The sequence below is a fragment of the Ailuropoda melanoleuca genome, chromosome 8 (genome assembly GCF_002007445.2).
Source record: "Ailuropoda melanoleuca isolate Jingjing chromosome 8, ASM200744v2, whole genome shotgun sequence".
In the NCBI taxonomy this organism is placed as follows: domain Eukaryota; kingdom Metazoa; phylum Chordata; class Mammalia; order Carnivora; family Ursidae; genus Ailuropoda; species Ailuropoda melanoleuca.
This window is the reverse complement of record NC_048225.1, coordinates 103,824,638-103,852,468: the sequence shown is the minus strand read 5'-3', so window position 1 is coordinate 103,852,468 and position 27,831 is coordinate 103,824,638. Positions and strand designations below refer to the sequence as shown.

The window sequence follows — 27,831 nt, the reverse complement described above, 5'->3', positions numbered from 1 at the left end:
GGACCCACTGACTGAGAGGGAATAAAAGCAGCTTGAATTTGTAAACTGCAGGGACTGGGAACCAAGACAAAGGGCCTCTAGGGACTCCAGCAACTTCTCTTCCCCTGTGCCAGCATGTCCGGGGATTGAAAGGACCAAGCTAAGAAACCATGCCAGGGGCCCAGCTGGTCACGCACTATAGGCATTGGCCGGGCTCTAGAGTTTTCGTGTTCCCAGCTCTGCCTTCAAGGAAACAACCCTAGAATCCCAGAATCTCAGGTCCAGAGGGACCAAAGATGGCACAGGTACCCCCTGCCTCAGCTCGCCTGTGCCCCTAGGAAATGCCCCCTAGTCCTCTGCCCAGCCTGGCCTGCTGTCTGCAGCTAGGATGGGGGGAAATGCTTCCTTGTGGACGCAGAGACCTGAATGTCTTCCGTCACCCAACACGGTGGGTACACTCTGTGGCACCTTAGATGGGAACGGCCCCTCAGAGATGACCTGACCCACAGGTCACAGGTACACCAGTGCACCTGCAGGAGTTTTTTTCTTGGCCTAAGTTAGAAGTACTTTTTAAGTCCACTATCTACAACAGAGACATTTCCTCCACAAATCTGGTGTGGTGGATTCTCTGGAAATACTAGAAAGGCTGGCAACAAGAGCCCCCCATGACCACATGAAAACACCCTTTATGGGGGCACCGCTCTCCAGACTATTCCAGCCCCAGCTCTCCCTACTGTCCCCTGACCCTGCTGCCTTCCTGGTCCACGAGACACGACTGGTCTCTGCAGGTATGAGTTTGTGAGGTCAGACTGCACACACTCCAGGTTTTCGCAGTGACTGTAAAGGAAGATCTCCTGGTCTAGTGCTCATTCCCTTCCTTTGTAATGCAGCCTCTTCCCCTGCAGAGTTAGCTCACCCCCAGGGATTTCCTTCCTCTTGTCCCGTTATCTTCATCTAGTGACCTTCGTTAATATAAAAATAACCAGAGCAGCAGAGCAATTTTGTTTAATCCTCCTTTTCCTGTGGCCACGCATTTAAAGTCGGTGGTTCAGGTCAGCAGCAGGACCCCCCCCTCTACGGTACCTTCTGGGGTTTCTGGAAGGTATGATTAGGACCTTAATGACTGGGCCACTTAGTGCTTGGGGGCCAGAGGTGCTAAATATCCTGCCAGGCAAGGGATCGTCCATAAAACAGAACCACTGGCTAATGTTTTCCTATCTTTTGTTTAGCTTCTGTAAAAGGGCAGTAGTCTCCTTCAGTCACATAACACGACACTTCTCACACAGGATTGTTGTGGAGATAACAGGACAGAAAACCAAACAGATAGCTGCCACATACTACACATACAGTAAATGTCAGCGATGACAACCGGTTTAGAAAAGGGGACGGGGAGGCAGGAACTAGGGTGTCTGCCCACAGAGCTAAGTTCTAGTCCTGCGAGAAGAGCGAGTCTTCCGGTAACCAGCCAGGGGATCCTGGTCCTGTCGTTTCTCCTCTCCCAACAAGGAGGGGTTGCACGAGATTCTTGGGAGTCCGCTCCACCCACCCCAAATATTTTGTAGTTCTGTGTGCCTAAGATGATGCATGACATACCCTTTTGATTTTCCTTCAGGCTTTCCTGGTCTGGGCCGGCATTCCCAGGTACCAAGTTGGAAGCTGACCTGAGGCTGTCATTCCCAGGTACCAAGTTGGAAGCTGACCTGAGGCTGTATTTCCTCCCCCATCAAATTAAAGAACAAGGTTGACAGGTAAAGAGTACACTGGATATCACTGCTCCCCTAAAACCCGTGACGTTTTGAGGGTGGCTCTCATGACTGGTGGCCTCAGTTTTTCCAAGCTGCTCCCCTTCCTCAGAGGGAGAGGGAGCTTTCCTTCCGCAGAACACAGCCTCTTGTGATGGGTACCTGCCCATCACTAGACTCTCACCCCAAAGGGATTCAGGGAAACAGCTGAGGCTCAGCGGTAAGGCAGGGGCTCAGAAATAGATCCCCCCCCCCCACGGCTGGAAGGAAGGCGGCCATGATGGGGGAGTGCAGCAGGGGAGAGGCTGCGCCTCAAAGGGAAAAGCAGCAGTTCAGGTCATCGGAATAAACCAGGAAGAAAGGAACCGCAATAGCTTATTACTGAGAGAATAATTTGTAACTAGGTTACAGACAGTCTGAAGAGACAGAGAATGGAAGGTGGAAATGGACAAAATTTTAAAAAACGGAAATAGGATTCTCGTGATGGCTGAGGTGGAGGAAGAGCACCATTTACTCCAAACTTCTTACTCCAGATTTCCCTCCTGGATTTTAGAGGCATCTTGCAAATGAATCCTTCAAGCACCAGGAGTACGAATATTTAAATAAAGACTTGAACCTAGGGGGTTATCCTCGGGGCGAATCAAAGGTTCTAAGGGCCCAGGAGCCTTCCTCTTCGATTTACGGGGTACTGGCGCCCTCTGGCGGACAACATAGGTCACACCGGCGGGTTGGAGGCCAGAGACGCGATGGCACTCCTGCCTGAGGAAGCTGCCGCCCCAGCCAGGACGCCCCCGCAACAGGAAGAGGCGACCTCGGGTGCCAGGCCCCTCACATGCGTTCGCTCATCTGCCCATCACGCTCTGTGTTCCAGACCAGTGAGCTGAGGCTTAGAGACATTAAGTGAACTGCCTGAGGTCACCCAGCAAGCAACAAACGGGTAGTTCTGATTCCGTGCTGAGGATTCCAGAACTCCTGATGGTTACAAGTGTTTCTCTCTCCCTCTCTCTCTGTCTCTCTGTCTCTTTCTCTCTCTCTCTCTCTCTCTCTCTCTCTCACACACACACACACACACACACACACACACACACGGAGAAAGAAGAAAGCGGATGCAATTTTCACCAAAATGTGTCCCTTATTTAGGTAGCAACCCTACCCAGTTTTGACCAGTATAAAGCTGGAGTTTTTTGAGTTAAAATTTCCCAATTTGGGGCACTAGAAGTTTCACATTTCTTTAACTTGACCCAAATACATGGTTTTGTTTCCCACTAGTGACTCTTTTAGCCGTTAACGATGAAGGCAAGAGTCCCAGCACGCGAGGAGGCAAGATGGGGTTCCCCAGACCCCATGCTTTTGTCGGTCAGGCGATGCTTGATATCACTTCCCCTCTGTGTGTTGAAAATTATCTTTAAAGACATGTTCACCTAAAAGTTTTTGGTTTTTTTTTTTTTTTTTTTTTTGCACGCCTGGCCCTAAACCTGAAATGAGTCCTTGTTCCTTTCTCACTTCTTTTCTCTACCCAAGAGGCTTCGCATGTGGGCAGAAACATTTCAGTATCTGCTTGAGATCTAGAAGTCCGGTAGAACAAAAACCCATCCTTAACAATTCCCCACTCTTCCTCTCCCTCCCCAAAATTTCAATCATAGTGTTAAACGATAGCAGTGACTCTCAGAATATGGTTCCTAAACCAGCACCACCAGCATCGCCTGGGAACCTGACAGAAACTTGGACCTACTGAATGGAACCTCTGGAGATAGGGCCTAGCAACCTGCTGGCAAAGCCTTCCAGGTGGGTCTGTGCTTGCTGAGGTCTGAGAGCTACTGTTCTAGAACAGGGTTCTTAACCTAGGGTGTGGAGGAAGTTTTAAGGGGTCTAAAACTTCCTTGGGTTTGCATATAAAATTTTATATATATATTTATCTTTTCTCTGGGGAGGAGGTCCAGGGCAGTCACCTCTTGACCCCAAACAAGTTATGAACTTCTATGAATTGTTTCATGGTAGACATCTCCCTGCCTACACCCACAAACTCTTCACTTTCCTGTTTCTTTGCCTTAAAAGACACCTGGCTTTCCCCTAAAGAATCTTGTGGTCAGGGGCGCCTGGGAGGCTTGGTCGGTTCAGCGTCTGCCTTTGGCTCAGGTCATGATCCTGGAGACCTGGGATCGAGTCTCCACTAGGGTCCCTGCTCAGCTGGGAGTCTGCTTCTCCCTCTCCCCTTCCCCCTGCTTGTGCATCCACTCTCTCTCTCGCCCTCTGTCAAATAATAAAAATTAAATCTTTAAAAAAGAAGTCCTGTGGTCATTTTCACATATCCCATGTACCTTCAGCATAGGAGATGGGCCTCCCCTGTACTGTACCCAGACCATTATCCCTCCACACAGGAATCTCTGCTCTTTTGAGACTCAGACCCCTCCTTTATTATGTCATCTACTTACCTTCCAGATATTTCACTCATTCACTATAGACTTTGGAGTCCTACAATCCTGCCATCATCCTGCGTGGTATCGATGTCATATGAATGACCCATCCAACACCCCAGCCTCACAGGACCCTCTCTCATTGACCACCTCAACATCAAGAAATCTCCCGTCCATGACACCTGAATCGCTCACTCTATGCCATGCTGGGCCTTACCCTCTCACCTAGGATGGCTCCACCTTTGTACCAGTCAGCTCAAACTAAGTCAGTGTGGTAACACACCCCTAACTCTCGGTGGCTTCCTAGAAAATGTTTCTCTGTCCACTGTAGGACAGCCACAGCTCTGCTCCATGTTCTTGTCAATCCTGGAGCCAGGCTGAAGAAGCAGCCCCCATTCTGGGGTGCAATCGCCTCACACTGGCTAACCCCCCCAATGGTCCCTAAGCCTCTGCTCAGAAGTAGTACACTTGGGGTGCCTGGGTGGCTCAGTTGGTTAAGCATCTGATGCTTATTTCAGCTCAAGTCATGATCTCGGGGTTCTGAGATCGAGCCCCGCATTGGGCTCCGCGCTGGGCATGGAGCCTGCTTAAGTTTCTCTCTCCTTCTTTCTCTGCCCCTCCCCTCTCTCTCCCTCTGAAAGAAGGAGGGAGGGGAGGGGAGGAAGAAGGAAGAAGGAAGAAAAAAGTAATACACTTCATTCCCACTCACATTTCATTGACAAGCCTGGTGTCGTTGGGGCAGGGAGCGTAATCCTCTCCAAAGTGTGGTAGAGAGAAGTGGCAAATGTTCCACGATTCAATCTACCACAATCTTTGAAGTCTTTATTAGAACATCAATCCATCTCAGAACCCAGTGGCCGGTCCTTTCTGCTCTCAGTCCACTCCTACCATACCACCAAAGGCGTGCAGCGTGCACCAATCTGCACCTGCTCTGCAGTGGCCCTGAGCTCAGGACAAATGACCAGATGTTTCACTCACCTGAACGGTCTTCACTGTAAGGACATGACCTTTTGAAAATGTGGGCTAGCAAGCTCTTTGTGGGCAGGTTTTCTTCAATATCCCTCCAAAGAACAGAACCCGAGGGCCACAGATCAGTGGCTGCAATGAAGCCCCTCGGAGCAAACGTACAATGCTGTGCTTCTGAAGAAGAGATCTGGTGAGTTTCTTTAGCTTCTCAGGGAGGGCTATCACCCACCTCCCAATTTAAGAACCACAGCTAGAGACCTCAGCAGACGGCAGGCAGATAAGTGATTAATGTGTACTTTGGGACAAGCCCTCAGTCCCTCTTGAACTAGCCCCAATTCAAAACTCAAACTAGAACCCTGCACCTAGGCGCTCTCGGTCAAATCAACAGAGGCCAATCCGTCATCTCACCATTCGAAAGCTCTCCAGCAGCAAAGAAGGTGAACAAGACGGCAAACCCCGTGGGCTCAGAACACTTAGGTACGGACTGGGCCCAGAGAGAAGGCTTGCCTTCAATCACTCTAGACATGCAGGTACGTACGACACAGTCTCTCATACTCAAGGGCTCTAGTTGGGGAAATTCCACGTGGCCTAACTAACTAGCTCAAGGTTAAAAAAAAATACTCTGCAAAATCTTGAGGTTCCCCTTCAGGATTGGGAACCTAAAAATGAAATACAATACTCTAATAGGTGATTGGAGGAAAATATCAAAAGTCACTGTTGATTTTAAGTACATTAACTCCTTTTGCAAAATCTATTTGTCCCCAAATCAGACTAAAGATTACACATAAAAACAGAAAGTGAGATTTTTGCGATATACACATTTCCCCAATAATGACACCACAAAATGGCAAAATGAAAAATATTTAATACTTAAGAAGCACAACAGAATCAAAAGGTATTAAAAAGCATTACATAGTGCAAAAACCAGAAAGATACAGAGCCATTAACTTATTGGTGCTTAAAAGGACTAGGCAAAAAGACACGCAAACGTCTCTCTTATTTAGTGAGCTGGCCACTCTTCAAAAAGTTACTTGACATTGCTTTTTTCTGTCCACTTTATGAAACAACATTTGCTACGCTCCTGTTGATGATGCTTACCTGATCAGACATGTTATTTGGAAACCTGCATGTTTTCTGTACGCTGGCAGTCACTTTAGGCCACCCACTCAAGTGCAAGTAGAAAATCTGTGTCCATCCAAACCACAGCAGAGCAGTTGTAGCTACTATCCAAACTTACACACACTCCTCTCAGAACTAGGGACAGAACTCTTTTCTAGTCAAGAGCTTCCGACCAAGAAAAGGCTATAGGAGTTCCAGGCATAGGTACAAGGAAGGAACATGGGCTCTGCTAGGCAGGCACAAAGGGGAGCTTGCATTCAGCTTCCAGGATGTGAGGTATTCTGAATATATACCCCGGATATCAGTATAACCATTTTCAACATCCTCAACTTCCATAACAAACTATGAGGTAGAAAGGGGAGCATGTGTGTCCATTTAACAAGTGAGAAAAATGAGGCTTAAGAAGGTGACAACTGGGACTGCAGACGGTGGAAAAATCTTATTCCTTATCTCTATCCAAAACGCACTGAACAGTGCCTACCTATAGACCAAGGACAGAGTCCTATGCAGAGGCTTACAACTTCTACCTTGCCAAGTACCGAGGAGGCCAGAAACATTTCATTCCCCTTTTAAAACATTTTCTATTATTTTTAAAAGGAGGAAAGAAAAAAACCAAAGGAGATGTTTTGATTATTTTAAAAGGAAGTGAGAAACAAGGCAAATTATGGGGGGGAGGGCCTCTTGTAGGAAGAGGGAAGGCTGGCCTCAGCTTCTTAGTGCTGAGACAACAGGGGAGCTCATTCCCCTGTTCCCCCGTCATGGACACAAAGGAGGCCTCAACTGCAAGTTGTTTTTTATTAGACAGTAGCTCTGGTGTCACAGCTTCCCTTTAGTGCTAGAATCCACCACCCACCCCTGCAAAAGAAACATTCCCCAGGACTGACGGGAAAAGAGGAATCTTATCTAAAGATACTGTAGTCCCAACCACCCAGAGGGTGATACAGAAGGCCTTTGGTATAAAAGCTCTATCCAGAAGTAGATCACTTTGAACTCTAAGGAAAAAAGAGCAATAGTAAGGGAAGAAGAAAGAAGAAAGGTATGACCTCAAAGTAGTTACTGTTAAAAAAAGAAAAAAAAAAAAAGCCTGGGTTAAGATATTAGGTGCTCTAATAAATTATCAGTGTCATAGTGATAATGTCAATTTTCAGGAAAGCATGTGCCAAATTATAGCAACTATTCTGAGAAAGGAATTGCTCTGACAGCACTATTTAACCCTTTTTAAGATCATTGATCCATTCTACCGCCAGAAATGAGGACTCTTACTTGCTTGTCCTACGCTCCCAGAAGACATGAAGGATCCGGGGTGAAGGGAAACATCTGTGGCAGCAGCAGCCTGGACTGCAGAGCAGCTACCTCTGTCTGCAGATACATGAATCTGCAACACTTTCGATCATTCGAAAGGCTCTGATACAGGCACACTAAACCCAAGGGTTTTAGTATCTACCTCTTTAAACAATGCCACATTCGCCAATAATGGCGTTACTTGGGATTGCACATTCCTTCTACCAAAAGAGCTCAGAATGCCTGGGGGACTCGTTCCCACGGGAGAGAAGAGATCCAGTGGCTCCTATAAAGAAGAATGTAGCAATGGCGACTGAGGAAAGCGCTGTCCTCACACAGGACGTCTCAAAGCAATCTGGAGAAACGGTCCCCAAATTAGGTCAGGGAGTCACCTCAACTACTACCTCAGACACTCATTTCCAGTTTAGCTTTAGATCCTCAGTATCTCTCCTCATATGCTCAACTACAACTCCACTAATCACCATCTGGGAGATTCCGGCAAAGTAACCTCAGCATACCCTACGGCAGTGCAAAATTCCAGACATTTGTAAACATTATACGTGTTGCTTTTGGCACAGGGGAGAGCCTATAGGTTCTTTATCTTTGCAGTGAAGATTTAAAACACAGCTGGTTCCGATGCTATAGCCATTTTCAGCAAAGGCACTGGCAGTCTTGATAGCATATGTGCGCACATATATAGCCGGGAATGAAGAGAACCATCAAAATTAATTCTTCAGGACACTAATCAACAATTTAAGTAGCTGCTTGGCTAAAATGGAAAACAATGGCTTCACAGTATCTAAAGACATGTACTTTCAGAAGTTCACACAGCTCTCTGTGGGAAAAAACCCAAGTATCTGGTTAACAAATTTCCTCCTTTCTAAAGAGAACGAAGAGAACACTACAATAGTTCCATAGAATCCAAGATCTAACATTCACCAATTCCTCATCAATCACTGTTCAAAGGAGCCAACAATGCACTGAACTGACATTTAAAAAAAAAAATGTTACAAATCATTGACCTTTAAAAATAAATTCTTACAAAATAATGTCCCACAAAGCATTATATACACCTAAATATACAAAAATTATTATTAAAACACAACCGCATATTCAAATGCTTGGCAGTGATTCCATCTTCTATTAGAAAAGTTTGTGGCAGTTTGCAGGCTGGCCCGGCAGAGGCTGATCCATCGTTCAAGCCTAGCACTGTGAATCTTTGATATTCCATAGGTGGAGTGGGAGGAAATGGTAATATGCATCTGAAGGCTGGTCTTAAAATTTTTATAAAGTCTGATTTAAGTATTTAATACAAAAGCATAGCAAATATTAAAACATATGGTGCAAGCAGAGTGAGTTAATGAGGAGACATTTTTAGCTGTAACCTAGAAATTCATTGTTTCTAAGGATGTGCTACTTTTGCTCCGAACTTTCTGCCCAGGATAACATGATCATAAATATTAAATGATAATTAAAATAAGAAATCTGGTGCTTGGGCACCTGGCTGGCTCAGTCAGTAGAGTGTGCGACTCCCGATCTCGAGCCCCACGTAGGATGTAGAGATTACTTTAAAAAAAAGAGAAGAGGGGGAACCTGGGTGGCACAGTCGTTAAGCGTCTGCCTTTGGCTCAGGGCGTGATCCCAGCGTTCTGGGATCGAGCCCCATATCAGGCTCATCCGCTGGGAGCCTGCTTCGCCCTCTCCCACTCCCCCTGCTTGTGTTCCCTCTCTCGCTGGCTGTCTCTGTCAAATAAATAAATAAAATCTTTAAAAAAAAAAAAAAAAAGAGAGAGAGAGAAGAGCAGAGAAGACAAGACAAGAGCGGAGCAGTCTGGCGCTAATGTGGGATAATTTCATTAACCCTGAATCTATGGCGTGATACAACAGAAACAGTCAATTCCGCCGGCACCTACTTTAGCAGATCCTTTCCTCACAATCAAGATTTCAACTCAAGGAGCTGAGAGTGAAAGAGGAGAAAAGGAGAAAAATCAGATGGGCCGCTGCAAAAGAGGGGTAAACTGGCACTGTCTCCAGAAAACCAGAGCCCTGGTTCACTCTGACTACAACTAAAAGATAAATGGTAGTATGTAGAAATCGGGAGTTTATCTCAGAGAAGTAAAACTTCTCTGAAGTTTTGTGAAGTATGTGAAGACTTCATATACAAATCATGTATTGCTTTCGTGGCAGTGAGTAAAATACACATGTACCGCAGTGGCATTAAGAAAAGAACAAAATCAAAGATGAATCAAGATGGTTTAAAGTCTCGCAGGTAAAGAATTGCTCTGATAGCACTATTTGGCTCTTTGTAGGATCCTCGACCCATTCTACCACAAGAAATGCAGATTCCCCCTTGCTGTCCTACGCTCCCAGAAGAATGAAGCAAGGATCCTGGGGAAAGGAAAACATCTGCAGCAGCAGCAGCACCCTGGACTTCAGGTAAGCAATCGAGGACTCTCAGCTCTTTCTCTGTAACAGTTCCGGGAACTCACAAGGCTCTTGCTAAAAGGACAATAAACCCAAGTGTAGGTTTATCCTAATACTCACAGCTCAAACATGCAACTTGGGATCTTCTAAGCAGAGGATTTAGCAGTAATAACGGGGACAGTAAAAAACCCAGGTGAGAAAGGAGAAGGAAAGCTGGGTAGCATAAGAGGATCCTGTGCTGGGCAAGGATGTACCAAAATTAGCATCAAATATCTACAAACACAAATAAAATTTTTAAATTTTTTTCTTAAGTTTTCTAAAAAAAACCTGCAGCTTTACCTAAGAGGAATCAGAGGGTGCAAGTGCAGATACCCTACTCTCCCTGTCCCTCCTTTAAGTTATCACCTGCAAAAACCCCTAACTGGCAAAAATCAGACAAAACTGAGGGTCATCAAACTATTCTGAGAGGAGCAGTCGGGAGAAAACAGGGAAGACAGATATTTAACTTGCTGCGTTCACCATGGTCTAACGAAACACTGAACTCCAAGGACTTGTTCTGCTTCGAGGGGAAAACCCTCATCCCTGATACCTAGAGAGAGTGAAACCCTTGTCCCTGATACCTAGAGAGAGCGAAGAGACCTGGGCTTCCTTCCCTAAGAAGGGACAATACTGGAGAAAGTGGTTTGGGTTCCTCTGCACCTTCATCTGTCCTCCCCCTGTGGGAGGAGTAACTTAATCTGTGTAAGAAATTTAGGAGTAACTTAATCTATATAAGAAAGGTTGATATTTACTGGACCTTTTCTCTTTGGGGAGAAAGTGTTAAAAGTCATTCTCTAAAAGTCCTACTTTGGCTGCAAGTCATATTCTGTAAGACTTTAAGATGACAAGCATCTTAAATCCAAATTCCACAAGCATCACCCTTTAAATATTTAACAAATAATGAGAAAGTGAGCATGGTGTTAGGATTTACTACAAGTGACTTGGATTCTAGTAACAGCTGCATCACCAGCTATGACTCTTGGCCGTCATTGAACCTTTTAGCCTCAAGTGCAAAATAACAGGGGTTGAGTATAACAGTGCCTTCTAGTTTTAAACTTCTAGAACTTTTAACAAAACTCCCCCTCAAGAAATTAAATATGATGCTAAAAGCGATCTCGTTCGTTGTACTTCTTGTAACTGGGAAAACCTTTCCTTCTAGGGCAGGGCTTCCCAGAGCGTGGTCTGTGGACCATTTACAAGCTTGCAGAACACATGTTCTAGTGGAAAGAAACCCCTCAAGGGGGAAAATGAAGCTCTTGTTTGAGTTTGGNTTTTTTTTTTTTTTTTTTTTTTTTTTTCTTTTTTTTTTTTTTTTTTTTTTTTCTTGGGCTTTTCTTAACAAGCAACCCAGGTGATTTTTATGATCCATAAATTTGTTAATTCTAGGGCTGTGGTCTTCAAAATCTCATATGCAAACCCCTGGGCCTACATCAAGATTTTTTCCACGGGGAAAGCAAACAGGTATATGTGTAAGGACATCAGCTTAAAGATCTTCAATTTCCATACTGAAGCTCAGATAAGGCTTCTTCAGCTCTAACATTTTTCTTTAATTATTTTCGTTTTCACAACTGCCATACTCCCTATTTCCAAAAGAAAGGCTGACTCACACCCATCAAGAATCTTACTATGGGGCATTGCCTCACAATGTAAAAAACCTCTAGAGGCATCAAACAAAAGAACAACAATAAAACAAAAAAACAAAAACAAAAAAACAAACCTCAGAGAATTCTCAAGGGACGAGGACAGAGTAAAGCAAAAAGAGCTTAGGTTAAAAACTCTGCACCTCATCTATCTATCTCAGAACTGTAATTGAGCAGGTTGTACCAGAAATGTGTTAATGCATTTATTTGAATTAAAAATAAAGTCAAACATTTTCTGACTGAAAATGAAATCTGATTTGGCTGGTGAATTTTAAAATGAGAACAGGCTTTGCTACTTTATATGACAGGACTTTTCCTATCAATTTAATCAGCTAAATCTACAGCTCCAAGGCTTTGAGAAAAATATTTTTAAGGCACATATACAATATATTGGATACGGTATCCTTTGTAAGTACTTAAATTTGTTTTTAAGATTTAGCTGTCACATTAAACATGTGCAAAAGAAAAACTAACTTAGAATGAGAGCCATGAAATAGAAGAGGAACTGCCTGGAAAGGCGCACAAGGGACAGAAGCCGTCCCCTTAGACTAGCTTGTTCTAGGTTGGCTACTCAGATGCCTACAGCTCACCAGAAGGGAACACTCTGTTTGCTAATCATACCCCAAGGTATAAAATGTGCAAAAGGTTATATATAGTTTTTCAAAATTCTTTCAGGGGTATGTTAGCAAAAATGTTCAATACCAGTGTTCTAGGCATACATGAAAGGAATCTCTTGTTTTTCAAGACTTTTCTTTTGGCTTCTCTGAAGTATGCGGCCTGACTGCAACCATAAAGTGATCTGTAGCATTACACAGCTTGACTAATCAAATTACTTGCGTTTTTTTTCATTGTTAGCTCTAATATTTTTTCTAACAGCTACCTTGGATCTTGATGCCGAAGAACATTCCCTAACAGAAAAAATGAATGGGGAATAAAAGTAATTGAAGAAACAGTAAATCTTCAAGTAACTGGGTAAGTGAATGAATGAAAGTACTTTTGTTTGTACTGGCAATTGCTTTCTCCCAGATCCTCATCTTTAAAGAAAGAATGAAGTGATTAACATATCTTTTCATGTTAATGGGAGTCCCCCAAACTGATAATATATTTCTAAAGAACTCATTCTCAAATTCCCTCTAAGTGTAGAAGCAAAAATGTCATGACACACAGATGTTTACATAAATAAATTAACAGATGCAGCGGGTTACGCTGAGGAGAGATGCTCAATACTGACATTCTGATACATACTTAGCCCTGTTAATATTTCTCTGCAAGTCATTGAGTCGGCTATGCTATAAAAACCTTAATTACCAACTGAATCTAGCCCTGTTAATATTTCTCTGCAAGTCATTGAATCAGCTATGCTATAAAAACCTTAATTACCAACTGAATCTCCTTCTTGCAAATAGGGCATGAAGCCCCAGCCTTTTTCAATCTTCTGGCACAGTGAAAACAAGTGACAAGATGCCCTGTCCTCCCATGAATAATGTTCCCGTCTCGTGGTCTTTTCTCACACAGACTACATGGCTTCAAGAGATTCTGGCAATCCTCCATGTTTTCTGTATCTGTTCTCTGTTCAAAAAGGTTATCTGATTGTTCTCCCATGCTTGATATGGTTTCTTGGCTTTCCGAACTATGGGCCAAATCCAAGAATTCCACTGAGTTGCAGGGATCAAAAAGTTTGGGGTTTTTTTCTTCCTTTGTATATTCACCTTTAGGTCTAACAACCGGAGCTGATATGGTTCTTCGGCAATCAGGGACATCAATTCCTTCATTTTCCTTCTTTTCAGGTATGGCAGTGATATCAGACGTGGAGAGAGAATGGGTTAACTTAGAACAATCCGAGTACCAATCCTTCCTCAACGCCCAGCAACGAAAACAGTACCTCTTGCTTGGAGAGTTAAATTTCTTGCACTCAGTACACTGCCACTCATCCTACAACAACAAGTGAGACCGATTAATACTCACGCAGTGGTGAACATGAAGCTGAGAAAAACGGAGGGGAGGCCAAATCTCATCATCTCACCAAGCTAGTGAGAGTCCGGACATTCCACATCAGTGGTCTAGCCTCGCATGTGAACAAATTCCACAGCCACGTGTAAGAAAGTCTTAAGAAGTTTTATAATGACAGCGACGCAATTGCCATTTCAAGTCAAAATCTGATATAGCTATCTTTAAGAATATTAAATTCATTATTCTGGCATTCTATCTTGTCTGGGTGGAATTTACATTGCATGCTTTTCCCTGCTGCCTTCTTTGTAGTTAATTTCTCATTGTACAATTTACTCTTTTATTGAGCAAGAGGCAGAAGAATGAGGAAAAGATAACACTTTCACTCCTTCCCACTAATTAAGAAATGTTATAAAACTTGGCAAGAAGGAAGCTAAAATTAAAATGAAGTTTGAAAACCACTACATCACTTATGTTCTCTCACTGCTCTCAGGATTGGAGGTTGCTAACTATATGCCTAAACCCTGCCCTCTGAAAAATGAATGCTGGTAACTTTATTCCAAGTTCTCCATATTCAAATTAGGAGATACAAGCACTCAATTAATTTTAAATGCCCTGCGCTTCCTGCAAAGGTAGCTACCTGGAACAAGTCAAAGAATATTTAATGTGGACAATTGCCTGGCTTTGACAGGATCAATGATTTGACACAGGCAAACTTGATTACTTCCAGAATGAAGGCCGCACACTTCATGTTTAGAAGGCATAACTCAACTGCCTAGGCCAAGAGGCAGGCCGAACACGACCATTTGTTAAGCTCGGCGGTCTTCAGAGAGCGTGAAAACATTCTTGCAGTTTAAGATCCTCAGATCTCATCTGAAATGCTATACAGAATCTAAAAGGGACTCATAAAAACTTGGAATTCACAACTGATGGTGTGTCATAGTCTAATTGGCATCACTTTTTCTTCTTTAGTAGTACATAAAATAATAGGGCTTATTAAATTAAATGGTGTCTTCGATTTGATGAAATACAGTCTATTTGCTTAATAGGTTTTCTGGGCCCAAGTAGCCACAGAAGTCTGATTAAGATGGAAACACTTATCTCTGCTATTTGTATTATGGTCAAGAACACTTAATGAACCAATATATTCTGTTTTATTACTTAGCTATCCACAGATAATTTGCAATGCACTACCATAATGGTCAACAGTGGCAGGCTGGAAGTTGGGGGAGAATCAACACCAGAGACAACCTACAACGTTTCTATCCCCAAGCAGCAAACTGTAAAATCCCCTCCCTTCCCCATCACCCTTCTTCCCAGCAAGTGAGCTGAGGGAAGCGCTAAAAGAAAAATGGGCAACTAGTATGAAAAGAGAAAAGCAAGGTATACGTCTGAGTCTAAATCTCGGTTGTCACACTTGGTGACAGATCCACACCTAATACCTAAGAGCTTAATACTACATCTTCATTTACTAGCCCTCCGTTACTGTAAACCCGTGGGGAAATTAAGCCATTTCCCAGTGGGTTTGTTTTAAGAAAGCAGTGAAAACATGATCTTTATTCTTGACAAAGAATTTGAGCTAGCTTACAGGTCTATCTTTACGATTATGGAGGGCTGTTTAGTGGGGAAAGTAGTGTAGGACTATTTTAAATAACTCTATGTACCCACTGACTCATGTCCAAAGAATTTTGTTAGCAGGGAGAAAGGCATACGGGCAGGCATTTAAGTCGCCCCTTTCAGGGTGGGGGAGGATTAGGTCAACTCATCCTCCTCTTCTCCAAATTCCAATAAAAACCTCTAACAAGATATAAAGAAGCCAACGTGTCTTAACACCAAGGAAAACAAGACAGAGAGGGGGGAAATGGCCTTCTTCAACACAAGTGCGTTGCTGGAACATTCACACTGGAAGATACAGGTGGTGCAAAGCAGCTCTTTGACTAGCTACTCATACCTCGGAGGTAACTTCTACATCAGTATCGTCACTTAGGGACTTTGAGTCCTCAAGGTCATCATTTTTTCCCACTTCAGTCACCTGCGAGGGCAAAGACATCTCATTAGTAAGGTTTACCTACCTTACACGAGGCTATCACCTGAGAGCAAAGGAGACAGAAGATCTTCAATTTAAAGCTCACATTCTGCTTCCATCACTAGCACTTGAAAAGAAAATGGCTCACATGACTCAGCGCATGCCCAGCTGGCAGCTCTACAGTAGAAGAAACGACTGAAAAGTACCCAGAAGGGTCACCAAATACAAGAGGGCACCCAAATGTATGACTTCAATGAAAATAAACAATATCAGAGTAGAAAAGCTACAAACCATTAAATGTGGAAATTTTTTATCTTGGCAATTTAGGCAGGCATTCACAAGAATAAGGACTGCATGAGAAAATGAAGTGAAAAGCACTAAATAAAATAAGGGACTGAGATGTGAAGAACGGAAAAGTATTTTATGAAAAGTAAATTTCGTATTCCAAAGTAAAACGAGTTATGGGATACCCTGGTTGTCCTATAAAAACATGCCCGTGGACCAGGAAACAGAAAGTTATGAAATGTGGGAAGTGTCTTCTAAATTTTCAAATTCAGAATTTAAAATTCTAAAAATTGAAACCCTATTTTGTGAGCTAGTAAATGGAATAAAATCAATTATGATAAAATTAGGAAACTCAGTATGGCAACTTTCTCACACAAGTTCAACTATTGTAAGTTCCATCTCTCTCAACGGAAGTTTCCAAATGTCACCTCTGTCTTCATTCCAGCCACTTGCAGTCCCTTCTAATGCTACCCAAACAACTAGTCTAGCAGGACCCAAGCATCGATCTGCCATAAACATACCAAGATATCCTTCAGGAACCCAAATTACTATGCAAATCCCTCAGATTAAAAGGATGACCCTATTTAGAACTGTGTTTTGTTATATTTACTCAATAGATGTTTACTGAGGATCTTGTCAATGTCGGGCATTGGATCTGCTGTCCAATCTCTCTTGAGTCTTGAGCACATGCTTACATGACTCTTGGTGTGCTCACACTGTGTGTATTCAAGTTCTCTCTTCTTTCCCCTTATTTAAACTCTAACTTATGTAAGAAGAATTCACCTGTCTATTTCCATTTAGATATGAATGACTGTGGAAGACACTGAGATGTCCAAGAAGTAAGACTTTTTTTTTTCCCTACGGGCTGCCATGGCCACTTAGAGCCTGCCTTGTAGCAAAGCAAGGTCTCCAAGAGAAACAACTCCACAGTAAGAGATCAGACAAGGAAGAAAGGGCAGCTTCTTGCTTCTAAAGAAGAAGGAGTATTTTACCCATGCAGTCCTATCCTATTTTTAAGACAGTGTTAGTTAATTTAATGTGAACCTGAAAACCGGATATGGGAAAATATTAAAAAGTAAAAGGGGGGGATTAAGTGAGTCATCTGTGGTACAAAGGGTCAGGACACCAGATCTGAACAGAATGTACTATGTGCACATAAATACAACCAACGTGAAATTTTTCCAATCATACCTTTTTGTCTCTTACTTTCCCTACTTCTTCACTTGTTCGTTCAGTGTCTGCAGCTTCAACTTTTATTCCCACACCAAACTGCTCTGATACAGACTCATTCAAAAACCACAAGTCATCTGTGGTGTCTGAAACAATAGCAGTACCTATATCCTAATAGAAAAAAACAAATGTGAGTTTTTGTAGTCAGAGGCTTATCAGTGACACTGAACCAACAGAAATGAACCCACAACTCAATATGCTCACACACCTCCGAAGAACACCTAGCCTCTCTCTTCAGTGGGCATCTAGTCACTCAACAGATATCTACTTGGCACCTCTGTATAAACTAATGAATGGATATAGGGAGCCTGGCAAGGAATTTTCTATTTTAACAGTAAATCAGGTATAACACCTGAGAAACAGTACCAACAAGCTTAACAGCTAAAGACTCATAGTTGCTCAACTAAACAGAATCCATTTCCTAAATTTCCTTTCCAAAGGTGGCACTCTGAGAACCTAGAAAACATTCTGTTAACTGTGATATATTACTTCCTTTATGGTCAATAATGTTTATTGAGGGGCGCCTGGGTGGCTCAGTCAGTTAAGCATCCAACTCTCGATTTCAGCTCAGGTCATAAGATCAAGCCCTATTTCAGGCTCTGCACCCAGCACAGAGTCTGCTTGAGATCTCTCTCTCCCTCTCCCTCTGCTCGCTCACTCTAACTAAACAAAAAAAAATAAAATAAAATAACACCTTTAAAAAAAAAAAAAAACAACATTTAGTGAAATATGAGAAATACTGATGGGAACTCAAATCTTCTGTCCTGACTCTGAATTCCTAAACAACTTTAAATATAAGCTTCTTTCTGCATTCATCTATGGATATTTTATGACATGCTTTTCTACACTATTTCTAAGAGAAAACTTATTATTTTGCTACTATTCTATATCCATTCATTTACTCAGCAAATACTCACTGAACTTTTTTTTTTTAAAGATTTTATTTCTTTATTTGACAGAGAGAGAGACAGCCAGCGAGAGAGGGAACACAAGCAGGGGGAGTGGGAGAGGAAGAAGCAGGCTCATAGAGGAGGAGCCTGATGTGGGGCTCAATCCCATAACGCCGGGATCACGCCCTGAGCCGAAGGCAGGCGCTTAACCGCTGTGCCACCCAGGCACCCCACTCACTGAACTCTTAGTACGTGTCAGATACTGTTCTAGGAACTAGGTAATAGGATAGAGTGACGAATAATGCGAAAGCCCTGGACTTACATTTCAGTAGGGGTAAATAGGCAAGAGATACATAAAATAGAATAACAGTTTTTCAGAGTGAGAAGTGCAATAGAGAATACAAAATAAGATAAAGGAACAGAACGCTTATGGTTTGAATATGGGTATAACACTGGAAGTAATAGAAGTCATTAGATTTTGGGTATGTTTTGGATAAAGAGCTGATAACCTGAATGTGGCATATGACAAAGAAAGAAATCAAAGCTATCCCTTTAGATTTGGCTGGAATTACTGGATAGAAGGTAGATTTGTGAAAAAGGAAAGGCTATATAGGAATGTTCAGAAAAAAATTAAAAATAAAATCAAGAGCTCTGGTTTGAACATGTTAAATGTCAGATCATCTAAGTGGAGGTGTGGAGCAGGCAGCTGAATATAGAAGTTGGGCATTTAGAGAAGAGGTCAGGGCTGCAGACACAGATTTGAGCAGCAGACACACGCAGATGGTACTTAAAGTCATAGCACTGAATAAGAATTCTTACAGAATGCAATGTGTGGTCAAGAATAACCAAAAATACTACTCTTTCAAAAACAAAAAACGCAGAAAGTTCCTGTTCAAATGTGACGTTTACCTGATTTGTCTGTAAATCAGTCGAGCCATTACTTCTAGGTGTATAGTTGCTCCTCAGGTTTCCTAAAAACCACCAAGGCAGCCCAGCTACATCCCACTCCTCAAACCCAAGGTCCAGCTTAGATGTCTCATCTTGGGTTAAGTTTTTTATGAAGTCTTCATCTACAGCAGTCAAATGGAAAGGACAGTAACTACGTACACAACACTAAGAATCAAAACTCACTTTGTAACATTTACAATCTCTTTATGAGACAGGTAAAAAGAAATTTCTATAGCCAGCATGAAAGAAACAGAAATCAAATATCTCAGTCACAGAGCCCAGACCTCCTCTCAAAGTTAGGCCTCATTCATTAGCAAGTAATGACACTAGAAGCAGATGATCATTTATCAAGAAATCTAAACTCTGAAAACATACGAACAATGACACTGTTCTAGAAGGATTTCGAAATGGTCATTTACTGCCACGTTAAACATTCATACCATGGCAATAACAAAGCAATGGCAATAATAAAGAAAGACTTGCTCTAGTACACGATGCCTGATAATGGCTCGATCCATGAATTGCAAATAGTGGTGGCAGGGCAGCCGAACCTGAAGACAGAAGCAAGGCAGTCCAGACCGAATGGGCATTCACAAGGCTGTCGAGGCAGTCTCACTGCTACATATGTAGGGATGTTTCTCACGAATTCATGTTTGGATAGATAACAGCCATTATAAAACACTGAACTCTAGGTTGTCTAAGTAAATATATACCTATGTCCCTTCTGGATCAATGGGCTCCTTTGGAGTTATCTAAGATCTAGAAATACTGCAAACCCAAAACACAAGAAGGTGCCACATATTCCAAGTAAAAGATCTCATGCTGTACATCCAAATGACATTCAAGGTGGTTACTAACATAAGTTTGTTGCTAACACAATATCCCATCATCCAATCTTTTTTTGCTGTGCTATCCTCTTTTCCCACTTTCTCACTCTCCTCTACCTCTTCCCAATGCACCAGCCATGCCGAAAGCAACCACAGGTGCTTAAATGTGTTGAGGTACACATGCTTGAAAACTTCTGCAATAAATGGGTCCCTGTCAGAACAAAATATTACCTATCTACTTACAAATTATGTTGAACCCCACCCATTCAGTTTAGGGGAAAGTTCAGCTTTTTACTTATTCATTACTAGAATTATCAAAACCCATATGCCTGAGATGAAGCCATATTAAAGTTATCCTCATCTCTTCAAGCTCTCTAACATCTTGTAAAGGAAACAGAAATATCCTTGCCATGTGTACAAAGTCTATCCTTTCTACTTACACACTTTCCTGAAAATACTAAGCTCTTTATTCTCAAAATTTATAGCACAAACTACATACAGTCTCTTCAATCAGCTATTCTTAGATTTCAAATAGCCTTCTGAGTAGCAAATAAGCAAGGACCTACATTTAAGGGAAAAAATTACACATTTAATACCATACAGACCAAAATAAGCTCCAAGGTGACTAGCTAGCTCAAAATTCGGTTGCATGATTAACTGATTCAATTTTAAACATTTAAAACAATGACAGCAGCACCACTTTCTGGGATGTTGCTAGAGGTCTAACCTGCCATTGCTCCAAGTGTGAGCCACTTGGAACTAGAAACTATCACGCCATAAAATACCTGAGTAATTTATGATTTTATATACCTGTACAGAAAAAATTTTGGCAGATACATTATAAAGCAGAGCTTGGGGAAAACTTTGAAAATATGGATTAACTCATTTAACCTGACCAGAGCCTATCCAGTATGGATGGCAAAGATCTGAGGACTATTATCCAAGGGCAAAGGAACTACTAGGCTTCTGAGGTCTCATTCTTGGCTCTGACAAACCAAGTCTCTATCATCTTTGCAAACTCCAAAACTCTACAAAAATTAGCCTTCGCCTCAAGCAGACAAATCAAAATAAAAATCCTAACCAGACTGAATATATACAAGTATGCCAAGATTTAAAAGGCCAGGGAAGCTGATTTACTAGGTGGCAAATTGATAAATCTGTAGCGATCTTCTATTAGCACGCATGCCAAAGGACAGGTCTTGCTCCATCCCAGTAAACACAGGTGGCTAAAAGAGAACTATCATCTTCTTCATAATTAACAATGGTCACTAGGGTAAAGAAAAAGTTTGCAGAAAAGAATGGGAAGTAAGTATGACATATGCCTCTCCTACTTCATATGCAAAGAAAGCACATTATTATTTTTTGAGTTGTCTACAGAATAGTCTCAATTACAGCCAGTGCTTAATGTGAATAAATGCCATTTCTAGAAGTCATCAACAAAAGAAAGAAAAAAAGAAATAAAAAATGAAAAATGTAGAGCCTTAATCCAAACTTACCTTCTCTAGAATTTCTGCATTTATGTTGTGAGGTAGGCAGTGTAGGAATATTGCCTTCTTCTGTTCTTTTCCTGGAACTGGAACTTTCTTCTGCACTTTGCTGAAAAAAAAGGGAAAGATGTCTCTTAGTGCAATAAAAATGACAAGACCAGGGGATGTAGCAGTTCCATTCTGGCTCACCAGTTAGTGTGCGGCACAATGGGTTACGCACAAGAAAGAGATCTCTGGAGTTCACAACAGTCATCAAATAAAGGCAACACCTCTCCTTAACCCACTATGAGCAGAGCTAAGAGAATCCCAAACCTGGGGAGAAAATCATCTCTGCACAAAAGACCATAATCTACTGTTAAAAACAGGCTATCAATATAAAGCTTGTAGACTACAAAATTAGGCGTAATTCAGAAAACATGTGAAACCCTCAGCATATACCAAAATGATCATAAAGTTTTCCCAGGTCTGGAGAAGCTTTAAGAATGGCCTGACATGAACTTAACTGCAAAAAGCCTGTAAAAATCTAATAAAGTAGTTTTCTCAAACACCTATATACATACACCATCACACACACAGGCATACACAAACCCTAAAGAAAACGCAACTGGAGGAACTGAAGATCAGAAGTGCTACATCCCAAAGAAAGATTCAGAGACTGGAACTCTGTTATGGGCAGAACAGAGAAGTTTCACTCTGTCCCTGGTCTGTGAACTCCCAAGAACCTTTCTTATTAAATTCTTACCGCATTCAGAGAAAGGTCTTGGGAGTCCCAGATCCATAGGTACAGAGAAGGGGCCACTCTGTACAACAAAAGAAGTCACCGTGTGGTGATTTTACCTTCAGTCGGTCTTGACCTGGGATATCCATACTGTGATCCTGTGCGAGAGCGAGAGTCTGAGCAGCATCTGGATAGCAAGTAAAACAAAAGGAAAACCTTCCCTGGTAATAACCATTCTTTCCACATAAAAAGGACCTCAGCAAACAACCCTGGAGCCAGGTTTGCTCCCTAAAGATGTACTTCTCCATGTTGGCTGGACAAAGCTCTCACCCAAAAGGGAAAAATCAAAACTGGTAAAAATGGCAAAGACCAAGATAGGCCACATTCAAAACGTATTACCAAAATGTTATCTGGGAGAAAATGGAAAATAACTAAAACACGTTCATGGCAAACTTTCAAATTTTAATAAGAAAGTGATTCCAACCAAGAAATAATAGAGAGTATTTTTTATTATCTCTTCCCACAGGTGTTTATTATCAAATCTGCCTAACTTGTAAACAACAGCAAAAAAAAGTCTGGCCTTTAATTTTGATTTTCAACTGTTAGTTAAACAGGGTTATGAAATCTGAAAATCTGGAATTTTCCCCACTTGCTTCACAACAATGAGCACCTCGTATAAACTTACATTCTAAAGTGTCAGTGATGATTTCCTGGTTTAAATTCCCATTACCTGAATATAGAGTAGTTTTTTTAATTAACAAGTTTTATTTTTCCCAGTTACGATAAACATTTCCTAAGAAGGAAGGGAAAGCAGATAAAGTTTTTCTCAAAGCCAATGAAAAGCAAAGAAAATAACCTGAGAGAAATTCTTAGTCTGAGAGAAATGTATTTCAAGGACGTGGAAATTTTTCAAACAGAGCAGAAGATGAAAACTTAGCTACAAGAAAACGACAAACTGCAGAGAATTTAATAACTTAGACTGCTCATTATATGAGGTTATATGTTAACTGAAATGTTCCAAATAAGTCTACGAAGGGTTGGGTTCATTAGCTACTATCAGGTTCAGAGATAAGACACTTAAGGAAAACCTCATCCTCACATAATAAAGACTGCCAAGAAAAGAATACGGATCCTACAACTGGTCTGATAATTCAGTTGTTTTGCACAAAGCAAACAATTTCAAAATTGTAATGATACAGAGCATGATTTCTACAAGCATTTTTATAGGTAAATGGAGAATACTGAGAAGTTCAAGAGACAGCATTTTCTGACCACAATGGTCTTCAAAGATCAACTAACAAGACAATGCAGATAAGGCATTTCTTTAATAAAACAACTTGAGCATTTTATCATAGTTCTAATGCTTTCCTATCTTCCTTAGGTTAAAACATTTAGAAGCAGGGGTGCCTGGGTGGCTCAGTCATGATCTCAAGGTCCTGGGATCGAGCCCCACGTCAGCCTCCCTGCTCAGCAGAGAGTCTGCTTCTCCCTCTCCTCCTGTCCTTCCCCCTACTCGCGCACTCTCTCTCTCTCTCTCTCTCTCACGCTCAAGTAAGTAAGATCTTTAAAAAAAATAAAACGCTTAGAAGCAAAAAGAAATTATCTGGGAAAACTACAATGTACAAAGGAACTTTAAAATAAAGCTTGTCGGGGCACCTGGGTGGCACGGCAGTTAAGCGTCTGCCTTCGGCTCAGGGCGTGATCCCGGCGTTATGGGATTGAGCCCCACATCAGGCTCTTCCGCTATGAGCCTGCTTCTTCCTCTCCCACTCTCCCTGCTTGTGTTCCCTCTCTCCCTGGCTGTCTCTATCTCTGTCGAATAAATAAATAAAATCTTTAAAATAAATAAAATAAAATAAAATAAAATAAAATAAAATAAAATAAAATAAAATAAAATAAAATAAAATAAAGCTTGTCATATATATTTCATTTTGTTGATATCCACGTGAAGATTTGGACAAATGATAAAGAACTATCTTTACTTTAACAATGACATTTTCTCAACCATCAAAATAAAAGGTTTAACTCACTTGCAAAGGTGTACAATAGATGATATAGAAAACATTTTTCTCATTTGTCCTTTCAAATAAAACACATGCAACCCAATTTATTCAGATCAACAGAGATAACCAACCACAAGCACCAATGCAAGTGCAAGTCAAGAACAGACAATCAAAACTACTCTGGAGTACTATTCTGGTTTTGAACATTGTACCACGGTTACATAAGATGTGACCATTTGGGGAATCTGGGTAAAGAATATTTAGAACTCTTTATACTTTTACTACTTTCCTGTAACTAAAATTATTTCGAAGTGACAAGTTTAAGAACAAAATGTTTTAAAGATTTAATGTTCAGAGAGAAAAATGTGTTGAGAAAAATGTGTTAAGAAAAATTAATTGGGGCAAATTCTGTTATGACATCAATGTGTGGCACAAACGGTCAGTCAGAAATACCTGGTCTACCAATTATCAGTGGCAACTAATCTTGGACAAATCACTCATTCTATTAAAAAAGCAAAAAACAAAAAACACAAACAAAACAAAACAAAAAACCCCTCCATTTCATCATCTCCAGACCTTCCTCATGGGGTTGTTGTGAGAATCAACTGAAATGTTATCAAAATGTTCATTTTAATAGATGGCATGTTAAATGCTGCAAGTGCGAGAGAGAGAGAGAGAGAGAGAAGAAAAGTGAGAACTACACCCACTCAAGTTATCCAGAGAACAGATCAATCAGAAGACAAATTCTACTCAAAGAGTACATCAGCAAATATAAAATCCTCTGTGCATTTCAAGCCTGCAGTGAGTATCCCAGGAAAGTCCTACGATTTCACCAGTGACTGAATTTCAATAAAGCGCCGTATTATTTGCAAGGCCTTCCCCCTCAACAGAAATTTACAGCTGGGTTAAGTGGGCAAAGTGGGCAAATGGCTCAATGAAGTCAACAGGCTCCAAAATTCAACCTAAGTTCAAAATCACATTTCAATACGAAAGTACAGTCTCTCTGCTCTCACGTTAAAATCCTAAATCTTTATTAGGAATGGATTCTTTTCAATTATTTGTTTCACTAAACTCTTGAAAGATAACCAATCTGAAAGAATTACAAACTTCTTTAAAGGATAAGGTAACCTAAAATCTAATTTGAAGCTCACAAAAGGGCTTCACAGAGGAATGAAGAAAAAAAAAAGTTTCATTATTTGGAAAAGAGTAAAAGAGAGGGTTACATTTCAGTTGTATCCAGTTGATTCACTGATCTCTAACACGCCATACTCCAGACCCCAAAGCAGCCCACTTCCTGCACATACCTAATAAATTAAACTCCAAGGGCAGTATTTAAAAGATACGGAATCAAGCAAAAGGTGTTAGACAAATTGGCATTCATGTAACAGAAAGCTAAAACCATTAGGTGAAAGGTTCTCGGGGGACCCTGATAACAGATGGATCAGAGTAACACCACGTGAGCCCACGGAATCAACATCACTGAAAGAGGGACAAGGGACCTTACATGACTCAGATGTGATGCAACAGATGTACAAAGCACCACCTACAACACCTTCTCAGCAAAAATTTAAACTTGAAACCATTCAAGCATTACTAGTTTACCGAAAATAGAAGAAATGGACAAATGCTTGTTAAACAACATCACAAGGATACCACCTGCAACCTCCAGAATGTGGGAATTTCTATAGGACAAAATAATACATTTCTTCAACAAATAAGTGACATAAAAATAAAAGGAGGATTGTTTTATAAAGATACTTAGAGGCATATCAACCAAATGCAATGTGTGGACTTTGTCTGGATCTTGATTTCAACAAGCCAAATGTAAAAGACATTTCTGGGATAACCGGGAGTAAACTATACATACACTGGCTATTGGTAGGATTACGGAGTTATTTATTTTATTATTATTAATTTTGTTGGGTGTAAGAATGACACTATAGTTATGTTCAAAGGAAAAAGGTCCTTATCTGTTAGAGATTTTAAAAGTATGTCCAAATGAAAAAAATAAATAAAATTAAGAAAAAAAAAAAGTATGTCCAGATGAAGCAAATGTGGCAAAATGTTAAAAATTACTAAGCCTAAGAGATGGGCATTATACTGATATATTTTCTGTACATTTGAAATTTTTCACAATGAAAAGTTAACATCCTAGTAACATTCTGTATGACAGGTATCCCTCCCAGTCATGGCAACACAGCATTTCATTTCCATCTTGATCCTCCTTGTTTTCCCATCATTTGCCCCCTTGAGCTCAAAGCTGTGATACAGACTGAAGAAATAGGATGTGACGTACCTGTAGCAGCAGAGGCTAACGAGACAAGATTCTTTCTTAGCATATCATAAAGAGGGCTATCAGAGACAAAAAAAAAAAAAAAAAAAATTAATAACGCCACGTTTTTCCATTAAAATGTTACATGTTTACCTGATACGTGATCTTCCAACTTTCTCTATAACACGTGGAGAAGCAGAATGTTTTCCCCAGGATAGATTTGTTTGTAATTATTTAAATGTCAAGATATTCATGTCCAAGTGCTTGTGTTACTTTGCCCTCATTAAGAAACTAATTAATTTACATATTATTTAATTAGCTAACAGTAACACAAGCTTTCCTTTGGAGACCATTCCTTCCCACCAGGAATTAAGTTTTACAATTTTAATTGGGGAAGGAGTGGAAGGGAGTCTTACCAAAGTAAGACAAATGAGCTCAGAAGAAAGAATCATCACAAAGCTACAGAAAGAAAACATTGGCTTCTCAATTACTAAATAGTTTGACTCTAAAAAACCATATACACCCCATGCAGCTGGAGAAAGTCACACAACAGGTCAGAGAAGCTCTACTGTGATTCTTTTTTTTTCTTTAATAGAGAGAGAATGAGTGGGGTGAGGGGCAGAGAGAGAAGCGGACTCCCTAAAGAGCAGGGAGCCTGACGCAGGGCTCGATCCCAAGACTCTGAGATCATGACCTGAGCTGAAGGTAGATGCCCAACTGACTGAGCCATCCAGGCGCCCCTCTACTGTGATTCTTATGAAGCCGCTCATCAACCTCAAACTGCCCAGCAATGCTACATTTCTCTCATCAGCTCACTCTTCCTCTCTGTAACAGGTGCTTCACAAAATTCTAACCTAGCCCCATCAAGCTCCTCCTCCCCAGGCCTTTGCACATGATGTTCAATCTGCCAGGAGCTCGCCAACCCTCTCCCGGAGCACCTCTCTACCCTCACTTACCCTGCAGCTCTCAGCTCAAATTATCACTTCCTCAAGGAACCATACCTTAACCCCTAAGACCCTAAATCCCACCCCCAACACAGCATCATGCAACCTCCTGTCTGTCACCCCACAGTATAATTTTACCATGTGCTGGTGTGATAACCTGATTAAGAGCATCTACTGTCCCGCTGCTCTTAAGCTCCACAGAATCTGAGACTGTTGCTCAGTAACACGTTCTCAGGGCCTCACAGGCTACCTGACATAGGCAGGCCCTTCGATGTTGATTGACTAAAGGAATAAATAACCATTAATATCCTGTGGAGACTGAGTGGTTAGATATAAGCACCCAAAAAGATAAACGAACCCTCACTCTTCTTACCTTGGATCTTTCACGGAGAAGCTCTGACGACCTAGCAGTTCTCCCAAAAGATCTCCACCACAATACACCATATGCTGCTCCTGCTGATCGTACAGCTGCTTCACCATTATGTACTGGCCTAGATAGTGCATGACCTGCGGGGCAATAAAGGTACAGGGAGGTCTGTCCAGTGGCTCCAAGAACACAAATTAATTATGAGAAGACCCGGTAAGCTCATTCATCAGAAAAAGAGAAAACATATATGAGGATGACTGTCAGTGCTTGTGTCAGGAGTCCT

General features: G+C 41.4%; 1 protein-coding gene across 8 annotated transcripts in view; it reads right to left on the bottom strand.

The window, feature by feature from the left end:
- Window positions 1-10,224: 10,224 nt before the first annotated feature.
- The window catches only part of MDM4 (MDM4 regulator of p53), a 39,706-nt gene continuing 22,099 nt past the window's right edge, over window positions 10,225-27,831 (bottom strand). For 3 of the 8 annotated variants that reach the window (XM_002918199.4, XM_034667106.1, XM_011223616.3), the window contains 8 exons: window positions 27,555-27,688; window positions 26,262-26,317; window positions 22,082-22,149; window positions 21,254-21,353; window positions 18,892-19,052; window positions 17,054-17,203; window positions 15,503-15,583; window positions 10,225-13,536 (listed from right to left, as the gene is read on the bottom strand). In XM_002918199.4, coding sequence (XP_002918245.1) covers window positions 12,961-13,536; window positions 15,503-15,583; window positions 17,054-17,203; window positions 18,892-19,052; window positions 21,254-21,353; window positions 22,082-22,149; window positions 26,262-26,317; window positions 27,555-27,688 — 1,326 coding nt within the window. In that variant the 3' untranslated portion in view covers window positions 10,225-12,960. Of the gene's footprint in view, window positions 13,537-15,502; window positions 15,584-17,053; window positions 17,204-18,891; window positions 19,053-21,253; window positions 21,354-22,081; window positions 22,150-26,261; window positions 26,318-27,554; window positions 27,689-27,831 lie in introns of those variants that run through there. The other 5 variants (XR_004627352.1, XR_004627350.1, XR_004627353.1 and 2 more) reach the window with 5 other exon arrangements.